This window comes from Meleagris gallopavo, chromosome 8 (genome assembly GCF_000146605.3).
Source record: "Meleagris gallopavo isolate NT-WF06-2002-E0010 breed Aviagen turkey brand Nicholas breeding stock chromosome 8, Turkey_5.1, whole genome shotgun sequence".
NCBI classification, from domain to species: domain Eukaryota; kingdom Metazoa; phylum Chordata; class Aves; order Galliformes; family Phasianidae; genus Meleagris; species Meleagris gallopavo.
Window position 1 is genome coordinate 8,972,585 of NC_015018.2, and position 11,139 is coordinate 8,983,723.

The 11,139-nt window shown below is 39.3% G+C and overlaps 2 protein-coding genes across 2 annotated transcripts in view; one reads left to right on the forward strand and one right to left on the reverse strand.

Annotated features, from left to right (window-relative positions):
- RHOBTB1 (Rho related BTB domain containing 1) overlaps window positions 1–308 on the reverse strand; it is a 12,583-nt gene extending 12,275 nt beyond the window's left edge. The window contains exon 1 of the mRNA XM_019617934.1: window positions 197–308. Within this exon, the coding sequence (XP_019473479.1) occupies window positions 197–308 (112 nt within the window). The remainder of the gene's footprint in view (window positions 1–196) is intronic.
- On the forward strand, window positions 293–7,071 carry CDK1 (cyclin dependent kinase 1). Its single transcript, XM_003207855.4, has 7 exons — window positions 293–343; window positions 1,667–1,823; window positions 2,865–2,988; window positions 3,376–3,546; window positions 4,082–4,245; window positions 4,350–4,491; window positions 6,863–7,071. Exons 1-7 carry the CDS (start codon window positions 307–309, stop codon window positions 6,977–6,979), a joined length of 912 nt encoding a protein of 303 aa, XP_003207903.1. The 5' UTR covers window positions 293–306; the 3' UTR covers window positions 6,980–7,071.
- Window positions 7,072–11,139: the final 4,068 nt, after the last annotated feature.

Sequence of the window (11,139 nt, forward strand, 5' to 3'; positions counted from 1 at the left end):
GTCTCGCGGGCCGAGGCGCGTTGCTGCTAACGCGTAACTAGGAAAGCTCTCGAGAGCGGTGTTCTCCGTGGCTTTCCTCGACAGGCCGGCTTTCCCTTCTAACTCGGTGCGCGTTTGTACTTGGGGATGGCGGTTTTTTTCTCGAATAAACGCTTTTTCCCCTCTTATATAGAGGGGAGTGGTAAATGTTCCACACTGAATCTTAATGCAAGCTTCCAAGGTCCTGGTGTAACTTCTGGGACTTGTCTGCGTTCAGGGACCTCCTGTTGACCCTCGTGGCTTTTTGTTCCAGGTGTGCTCACAGCCATGGAGGATTACACAAAGATAGAGAAGATTGGGGAAGGTGAGTAAGGTTGCCGGGAGCCTTACAAGGTTCTGCGGCTTGGGCTACCAGCTGTTGTAAGCTTTGTGCCCCCCTGCTATCCAGAGAAGTACTGGCATTCTGTGAAGTCTTCTCTGTGTAAATGCACTCAGGCTTTCTTCTGAAGGTGGCCCTGGGCAGCTCGGTCTAGTGTTAAATGTGGAGGTTGGTGGCCCTGCATGTGGCAGGGGGTCAGGGATTCATGATCCTTGAGGTCCCTTCCAACTGTGGCCATTCTGTGATTCTGTGACAGTCTGTTTGAAGCAGCTGATCAGTGCTGGGAGGCGTCTCCCTTCATACTGATGGCCAACTGTGTACCATGTCTCTGCAAGGGTAAAAGCATTCTGAATCAAGAAATCAGCTTTCCTGTTTGCTAGAATGTTATCTATTCCTTTGCAACTGCACCTGTTTACACACCTGTTGCTCCTGAAATTGCACTTTGCGTGTGTCTTTTTTTTTTTTGGAACCCCGGCAGGGAAAAATGGTGTGCAGGTGTTTTACTGGGGTTGAGTCCTGTTGCTGCACTTGTCACAGGAAGGGCAGCACTGTGAACCTGTGTGCAGAAGTACATTTTCATAGAATCATCGAACTGCTCAGGTTGGAAAAGACCTTAAAGATTGAGTCCAACCACAACTCAACCATACTACCCTAACTTTAACAACCCTCCGCAAAATCGTGTCCCTGAGCACCACATCCAAACAGTTTTTAGACACATTCAGGAATGGTGACTCAATCATCTCTCTGGGGAGCCTATGTTGGCTTACTATAAGGTACTGTACTGTAGAAGACTAGTGCAGATGTTTGTCACCACCACCCTTTCACTGGGAGCCCTTCCTGTATCAAATGTAGAAGTTGGTGTCTTTCATAATGCTTTAGCCCTACGTATGCTTGAAGATTTGCAGTGCATTACTCTTAGAAGCCTCCAGATGAACTGCAGTGCATTGCTTGGTGCTTACAGTAGTGCTTTGTAACTGAAGCCTCATGCCTGCATCTTTCTTTTTGAAAGAAACCAGTCACAGCTTCATGTGAGGAATTCATTCTTCAGGAAGTGAGAAGGAATACTTAAGCTGCTTGGTTGCTTTGAGGGTTCTATTTCTGTCAATGATGATAGTCTAAATAGTTATTTTTTTTCTTTAATTAGAGATTTACCACTGGTTTCAGTTTTATTTTCTGCTGAGACCCATAGCACTATTAAGAATACTGTGTTGCAAGGATTCTTGCTTATACAGCAGTTCTTATTTGCAATGATTTATCTGCACCTGAAACCGGTATTTCCTATATGCGTTTCCCTGTTTGTTTGTTCAGGTACCTATGGTGTTGTGTATAAAGGGCGCCACAAAACTACAGGCCAAGTGGTTGCAATGAAGAAAATACGTCTAGAAAGTGAGGAGGAAGGTGTTCCAAGTACTGCTATCCGAGAAATTTCTTTATTAAAAGAACTGCGTCATCCCAATATAGTCTGGTATGCATTTGCTGGTATTTAGCCACACTCTCTGAAGGGCACTAGGTGTCTTCAGATAAATTGTTTTCCCACTGTTCTAGCAAGGAGGCAGTTATTCTATGTAGTTGCTGCAAAGCAGGCATTAAATTTTAGTCCCAAATCCTGCTTTTTAATTAAGACTGTCTTCTGCTGCACCTATTCTAAGGATTGAACCAAAAGTATTGCTGTTAATTATCTTCAGAACGGTTATTGAAGAAATGGTGACAGTGTGCTTCTTGAAAACTATTTAAATCAATCTCAGAACTTTTTGTTATCGTGGACTTATTCATCTGACTTTGGTGTTCTTGGTGTGGGGTTCTGTCACCAGGCACTTCCTTACTGTCCCATAGCAGAGCTGTAGGTGCTGCACTATAATGCTAAAAGCTCGCATTTCTGATCCGTGCCTGAAACTTCCATCAGTGGCTGCCTGATGTGAACAATTGGTTGTAGCTGTTGTCTTCCCCACAAAATACGCATGCTTTAATGTAGCAAAATACCTTGGGTTTAATGCAGCCTGAAACTGGCCGAGCTTCAGCCAGGTGGTATCCCAGTGAATGAATGCATGTATTTAGGAACCTTTATAATCTACTAAAGATGGAGGAGATACTTAAGAACCTGTACAACTCCTGTTGCATCTAGTAGGTTCCTTTTCTTCTAATGCAGAACCCTTAAACTCTTCCCATAATTCTGCTATAGTAAGCCAGATTCAGCTGGAAGCTAGGCACTAATACCTGCAGAACTTTTTTTTTTTGCTCAAACTTCCCCTGTCTCATGCTAGGCATGAGGAAATACAAGATTCAGAGAAAGCATACAGGGTGTTTGGCACTGTTTCATATATGCTCAGTTTTCTAAACAACAGTGCAACTTGCTAAGGCTGTTAATCTTTGAAGACTGAGAGAAAGCTTTGTAAACCTTTCTCATTAGGGTACCTAGAAACATCAGCTTGTGTCCCTGTTCAGAGGGGAAGCAAAACAGTAGGTCTGTGCACTTTGCAGTGGAGTTGACTGTATCCTCAATTTTTAGTCTTCAGGATGTTCTTATGCAGGATGCAAGGCTATACCTCATTTTTGAATTCCTTTCCATGGACCTCAAGAAATACTTGGATGCTATTCCATCTGGCCAATATTTGGATCGTTCACGTGTTAAGGTAATAAGGGTAATTTCTTAATATAACTTAATCAAAGGGATTCTACAAAGCTATAAGCAAGTCTTAACTCTTGCTTTTATCTTAACTCTTTGTATTTCCTTGAGGGGGAAAAAGGAAGGATTGAAGAGGCACCTGTGAATAATAAGATGAAATTTTCTTTAAAAGAAAGTTCTGCTCTCAAATGCAACTATGAAATTAACTGCCTTGAACTAAACTCAAAACACCCAATTTTGTATGGATTTCTGGTTGAACTCAATATTTGCAACACTTAGAATCTAATTCTATTTACAGAGTTAATGTAAGGAAATAGCTTTACATTGTAGAACCACTGACTTCAGTGAAGGTCATGTTTTTTTTTTCCCCCCCCTCACCTCATCCTATCTGCAGACTTACCTGTATCAGATCCTGCAAGGTATCGTCTTCTGCCATTCAAGACGAGTTCTGCACAGAGATTTAAAACCTCAGAATCTTCTAATAGATGACAAAGGGGTGATTAAACTGGCAGATTTTGGATTGGCTCGAGCCTTTGGAATTCCAGTGCGAGTATACACTCATGAAGTGAGTTGAACATACTTTTGGTAATTTGGACGCGGCTTATTAGCTTCCTTGTACTAACTGTTTATGAAAAAGCTGAAAATAAAATCACCGAGCTTTTGAAGCTGACAGCATTAAGGTTGTATTTCAGCTTAGTTTTACTTCATGGCTTTCCAACCCCCAGACCCTATTTTACTCTGAAATGCTAATGCATCTTATGAAATGCCACTGTTACCTTGACAGTGAGTTAGGTAGGCCAGACTAGTTAGGTGCTAAAGATGTGCTTCCTGCTCTTTGTGAAGGAATGCAGGCAACTACTTTGCTTGCAGTAGAGACTACTGCAATAGGATTATTTTTAAGTGAACTTATTTTTAAGTGAAGTTTGATGCAAGTATCTTCACTGGATCTTGTAGCTCCTAATCTAAACAGGATATTATTCTTATCAAAAAAGCTGAATGCTCCTTAGTAATGAATGAGCCATTGTGGTTGTAATCAATTAGAGGACCTAATTCTATAAACTTGTCTTAAAAAAAAAAAAAATAAATTCTTTGTTCAATAGGTAGTGACACTGTGGTACAGGTCTCCAGAGGTTCTGCTAGGATCTGCTCGTTATTCCACTCCTGTAGATATATGGAGCATAGGTACCATATTTGCAGAGTTAGCAACTAAAAAGCCACTTTTCCATGGGGACTCAGAGATTGACCAGCTCTTCAGAATCTTCAGGTACGTCATGCTGAAATTTCCCTTGCTGTGAACTGAATGAAATCATAACAGCACATGCAGTTTTCATACTGAACTAATCAAATGTTTTGCTTATGCTTGCACAGAGCATTAGGGACACCCAACAATGATGTGTGGCCTGACGTGGAATCCTTGCAAGACTATAAAAACACTTTCCCAAAATGGAAACCTGGCAGCTTGGGAACACATGTCCAAAACTTAGATGAGGATGGACTCGATCTGTTGTCTGTAAGTATTCTCTCCTAAACTGCGTGTTAAGAAATGAGCAGGTAGTTTCAAGTATTCTCTAATTTCTACAAGCCTATAGCTGATACCTTCTTGGCACTGGCATTAATTGTGATGTGTCTGTATGACTATTCGTGTAGTTGGAAATAATTTATGTGATGGCACGTGGACTAATAGTGACCGACTCATTTTGGTTAAGCTTTTGTGGGGTCTTAAATGAATACAGTGATGGAAACAGCTGGATTTATTGATTAGCTGTGAAACTGGAGGCTGCTTAGGTCAGCATGTAAGGTCTCTGTCAATTTAGGCTGTGGTTAAATGACTTTAACTTCTGTATTTTGTGGCTAGGGTGAATTTACTTCAGTGCTATGGCCAAGTCTATTAGACAAGATCCTCACCAGACTTCATTTAGTTCACATGCAGCCACTGCAGATGAATCTGCATTAATTCTTAGATGTGCTTATGTGTACTTTAAAGTCACCAAGGTACATTCTTATCACTTGGCTTTGCTAAAGCTCCATTTACACAGTACAGATTTGCATATAGCAGGGGATGTTCTATGCATCATGAGATAAGCTGGAACTTCAGAACCACCTTGTTACAAGGAGAACCCTGTACAGCAATTACCATTGTAGCTGGCTCCTGCTTTAAGTGGACATAGACAAGAGAAGTTGTTTATTGTGCATAATAGAGTGGTATTACTCAAGGAGCTTAAATAACTACAATGTCTCACTTGTTCCTCCTGAGAACAGAGCCACAGTTCAGGCTGGCAAACTGAACAATGTTTGTTAAAGTTTTTTTGGATAGCTCTCTGTAGCTCATAGCAGTATTTTACAGAAATAACTGACTTGCGGAGTAATTATCCTCAACTTGTGCACTGATAGCATCACTATTAAATCAGTTTGAAATGGAATTGCTACTGATTAAAAGCTGAAAGCAGTTGAACAGGCAAGTGAGTGTTTTGGATACAGTCATTTAACTGGCCTGCAAGTACTGGACTGAGCTTAGTGGTGGCTTCATCATGGGGAAAAAAACATGTTTTTGGCTGCTACTAATGCAGACAAAAAAATCATTAATCAAGTGACCTTAACAGTATACTAATCTTACAGCATATTGATTTACATAAAGTTTTGCCTTGAATTAAGACTAAAATTTTAGCTATCTATAGCTGCCTACTAACAGTGGCATGGTTGCATTTTGAGGCATCTGGAATCCATTTAAGTTTCCTATAGTCCTGCTTTGGGCTGAATGATACAATTTTAAAGGCAACAGAAATGAATAGCTTGTTCCTAGAGCAATAGTATAGATGTGGCAATCAAAGTGTTTGTTTCTACTTCTGTAGACTGTTGAAGATGGAAGCAATATGTAAAACAGCTAGTTTTAAAAAGGGGTAGTATACTTATTGATTTTTTTTTTGAATTTGAGATGTATTTTCCTCTAGTAAGGATGAGTAAAATGGAAGATCCTGTTGACGGGAATCTTGCTAGCTTTTAGCATTTAAGATATTTTAGGATTGTGCTAGATATGAAAACTTAGAATTGTCTCAAAGCTGTGTAACCTTGTAAGGCTTGGAAGGAGGACTGCAGGAGTTCCACCTGAATTAATTGTCTACATGCGAGCATACAATTGCATGGGGTGGCTTCATACTTCTTTTTGGCCAGATTGCACAATATAAACTGTGGGCTTTTTTTTTTTTTAAATGGATAGCAAAGCTAGTCTCCTCCTCTTCTAGAAAGTTTTGAGGGGATGGCATCCATTGTATTTTCTCTCATCGACTTCATTATTGAGTTCTTCATCTAAATAAAATTACTTCTTGAAAAGAAATCCACAATTTAGAACTATTTTTTCCAGATCCATCTGCTTTAGACATGCAGTATACTTCTTTCCTAACCAGGGTCCTATAGCTGAACGGTTGCTATATTTCAACTGTGAACAGCTGTACCAAACTGAAAATAAGCAGCTTCACAACAGTTTTTTCACTATCAGTGTAATAAAACAAGTGCATGAACACTTGTTCATGTATTATAGGTTTTAGCAGACTAAATTTTACCAGCTTCCCTTAACTGAGAAGTTGAGGCTAATAATTATTCCCATTTGGTAATTGCTTCTGGATTCAGTTGATTGCACACGGTACCCTGATACAGGTGTGGGCTGTGGATAAATGGTTTTTCACTTTGGGATGTTAGAAATTAATTCCATTCTCACTTGTATGAGAAAGTAGAAATGACTTCTATGAGATATGGAATCATCTCATACAAACATAGGGAATCTTAACTCTAGTTATCTGATCATTACTATGGTTAAATATCAATCTACTTAACTTTGATTACCCATTTCATGAGGGAGTAAATGTTTCCTTTCATTTTTCTTCCAGAAAATGTTAATTTATGATCCTGCAAAAAGAATTTCTGGCAAAATGGCCTTGAAGCACCCATACTTCGATGATTTGGACAAATCTATTCTTCCTGCTAATCTGATTAAGAAATTCTAAAACTTCGGACTAAAGTGGAGTGAAATAATCACTTATTTTTATTATTGTCTGTCTGTAACTTTGTCTGCCTACTTTAAAATTGTGGCTTTTTAGTTTGTTTTGGTTTGTTTTACTTAAATGTAAATATTAATCGACTAATGCGGTGAATTTTCTATAAATAAAACCTGAAACCTAGCAGAGGACTGAACTCCTTTCCACACTCCTACAAAAGGACAGCCTTTTAGAATGGGCTGGTAAGTTACTGCTCGTCTGCCAAAGCAGGTAACTAAAACTACTAAAATTGGTTTTGATACAACTTTTCTGAAGTTCAACTGTTTCATTGCTATGCACAGGTGAAATGTAAGACTTACATTGTACTGAATGTGCCAAATGACGTCTAAAATGAGATGCTTCAGTTCTGTGCAATTCAAAACACAGGAGGGGGCCAAATGCATTCTAGGGTTTCTTTTCCTGAAGGTATTTGGGACGTCTTTATGCTTTTCTGGTATCTTGAAGGCACAAGAATGTATCTTGCATTGGTGTGCTAACTTGTGAGTCAGTATAATTCTAGCTCCTGGAACAGCTGAGGTGTGTGATGTTAAGTTCTACAGGACTGTCTACATACTGACGTGCAGTTGGCTGACGTGGCTCTTTTCAGCTGCTAGCAGTAATGCAGTTCTCATCTGATTCTCATTAAAGGCAGAGCCCCCTGGATTACACTGAGAAAGCTAACCTTTTCACATAGGAATATTCAAGTAAATGTTAATTTAATAAGACTGCTCTCAGAAATGTAATAGCATGAGATGCTGCATGTCTACAGACACATCCACAACTAAAGCATGAGCTTTCTAAAGCTCCACAACATTTAACTTTTAAAGGTGAGACTATTATAAAACCGTGACAAAATTCATCAAATTATGTAGTAAGAAATGATTGTCCATCATTAGATTTCTTATTGCTACCTTTGCTCTTGGTTTCCTATACATCAAATGGGATACGATGCTAGATTAGGAGAAGAAAAGCAATGGAAGACTCTTGTGGATACATTAAAATCACATAGTTTGATAAACTTAACTGCAGTTCTCCTTCTAGTGTTATAGCTGCTGTAATCTCTAGTTGTAAGACTGTACATCTGTCAAGTTTTATTGGATCTCAGCACCATGGAGTTCTTACACTTGCTGACTTGCAGCCAAGTGTGGAATAGGAATGAAGGTCTGTAAGTTTTAAGTCAAGCATGTGAAAGGAATAATGCAAACCACTCAAAAATAGTTTTTAAGTCCTGTCCTACAGATGCTGAGGAGTGAATCTTTGAAACAAAAGCAATGGAGATAACATTATGTCCATATGATGTTTACTTTCATGTCTACTTGCGAGTCACTGAAAGAAATAGTGCTGGACCTAGTTTTAATTAACCAGCTGCATTTATAGATGTAAATGCCATTTGGAGGGGTGGGGTGTTTAGCATTATTTCCTGCAGGATGATTCTCAATCTCCTGAAGTATCTGGATACTGTCACAGTGATTAAATCATTTAGTAGCAGACAGTGGAGCAAGAAGAAGAGATTTCTAAACTTGCTTTCATAGAAAGCTATCTTATTTGAAGTTGGAAGGGAGGAAGGTTGCTGTGGCTGACTAGTACTAACATCAGAGGTAAGGTGTATTTTCAAGGCAAATTAGGGTAGGGTCTCAATTGCTGTCTTTTGAGTGCAGTAATTTGATGTGAGCGTACAGGTCAGGGCATGGTATTGCTGGTGCTAACTGGTTATGCTAGATTAGAAAAAGGAGAACCTACAAGCACTAGCCAGCAACTGCTCTGAAAATCAGCAGATAAATATTGGTTTAAACAGATTATCTTAACGTTTGTCACTGTAGTGGACAGATTTGCATCTTTATGTGATAAGAGGAAGGCTTTCAGTTAGGCAAACTCAAATTTTGTTGTTTGCAACTGATTAATCCCTATTTCTATAATATAAGTTCTGGTGTCTGTTGCAGTTTCATGTGAGAGTGAATGCTTTAGCCTATTCTAACTGAAAGATTACAGTACTAACATTGCTGAAGAAAGCTTATTTTCAAACAGTAATTTACAGTGCTGTGCAACTTCTGGTGCTGTGAACCCAGGCACTGTGTTCTGACTGGTGATGTAACAACACACGTGGAGCTGCGACAGTAGCTGCTTTAGTCCTCCTAGGAAACGTGATAGAGAAATGAACACAATGTCATCTATCCATGTCTGAGGTCAGGTAAGGCAGTGAGTATCATGCCTAGTGACATACCTTGTAGTAGTACCTGTTCTGAAGTACAGTGCAAACTTAGTGATGCTGTCTAGGCCTAATATTTAGAGGGCTTGTGGTGCTTGAAGCTTCAGCTACCTGAACCTTTACACTGGTAAAAGCCAGAGCTACCTTGAATTTCTGGGTTTTACTTCACTGTGGATAACAACTGGCAGCTCTATGGATAGTGCTCTGACTGTACTAGGAGAACTGAATTGCTGCAATATGCTACTCTTGTCCTTCAGCTGAGACTGTTGTAGTGCTTGGCAGGGTTTCACTGGTTCATAATCTTTAATTAAGGCATTTAGACAATTGAATGTTACTAAGCTAACAGTTGTTGGATGTGGGCCCAATATGCAATAACCAGTATATTTTTCATTGCCACAGATAGAATGATTACTTGAGAACAGAAAACACTGCTTTTCCTGAAGTGACTAGAACTCCATGTATTTTTGTTCCCACTGAGTGTGCAGTAGACTCAGTATGAAGTTACATGGTTAAATTACTAAGTGCCAACTTGCAATTATTACTACCTAATGTAGATTATAGATTAACAAAATTGGATTTTTGGTTATCTTTAAGGGTTTTTATAGTGATAGTGAGCACCGTTGAAGACCTACACGTTTGCAATGCATTTCTTTATGCTGGAAGAAGCAAGGTGAGAGGGAGACAACAAAAAGCAGTCTACTCTTGGTTGCAATAGAGTTTTATAATGTTGCATCTATGTCAGCTCTGGTATTATGGCAGCTGGTCAGCGTTTTAGAATACGGGCAAACCCCGGCAGGGAGCATTACTTAACTTTCTGTTTCAATTGCTTCTATCCCATTAAAAAGTAACATGGACAAAAAAGTTGAGATATATAAGATTGGGATCAAGTTAGCATTAGTATCAAGTTGTTATTATTTCTAACAAAAGCTTCTAAGTGCTCTCAAGTGTTGTAATCCAAAATATCCGACCCACGCTGCTGGATGCTTGCAGACTGAGCTCAGCTGCTTTTATCTTACTTGGATGTGATAATATATCCTCACTAAAATGAATTGCCACCTGCTCCTTTGAAAATAATTGATTCTTAAAAATAGAGATCGTACAGGGAGCAAAGAAAACAGTAACACTTTACTTTCTAAATCTCTTGGATAGGACAACTACTGTAAAATCTGCTTTCCACGGTACTTTTCCACGTGCAGGTGTCAGGGTCAGAAAGGCCCTTCTCAGGCCAGTTCCAGTACTGTCTTTGTGCTGTGGTGTTCAGTGAATTCATCATTTTTAATATGAACAGGTAGAGGAAAGTTAGCTGATAAGTCTGTAGCAGAGCATGCTTAACCTGTTTCAAACAACGCTTCATTTATACGTTGTTTTTTTTTTTCTTCTGTGATTTATCTTCCTGTGGCTGTTTTCTTATCACAGCTTGTGTACCTTTACAGCACCTAGAAATGGATCAGTGTCACCAGCTATCTGTTCCTGAAATTACTGCCACCAAACTGCAGAACTCATCTCTTCCTGTGTCTTCCTTTTATCCAGAATTTTTATCACTTTTTAATCCATACCAATTTTATCGTGATATCCCTTTTCCTGCTTATTTTCCTGTCTAAATATTTTCTGCTATCACGTATCAGCTATTTCTAGAGTCATGTTTCTCTTTGAAAATGTAAATCTATTTTTCCTCACTCGGACTCTTATTAAAACCTCTTGGCTGTGTGTCATGTTATACATCTTACTCTCTGCCCAGTAGTTTGCTGTAGTAGGAGGTACAAGTAATTTTGTAAGGAAAGATAAAGGCAAGTCCAGGGGGATTAAATACCTAGTGCTGCCTGCTTGTAGGATGGAATGCTCTGCACTAACTTACCCCATTTCAAAGTAGTGGTCAGGGGCTGAGGTGGAGAGAAGTTTAGTGATTTGTCTGGAGAACTAAATC

Excerpts from the sequence above, each read along its gene's own strand:
- CDK1 (XM_003207855.4), top strand. The coding sequence starts at position 307 with ATGGAGGATTACACAAAGATAGAGAAGATTGGGGAAG. Across the intron at positions 3,547-4,081 it reads TGCGAGTATACACTCATGAA|GTAGTGACACTGTGGTACAG; the intron begins GTGAGTTGAACA and ends TTTGTTCAATAG. Across the intron at positions 4,246-4,349 it reads CAGCTCTTCAGAATCTTCAG|AGCATTAGGGACACCCAACA; the intron begins GTACGTCATGCT and ends ATGCTTGCACAG.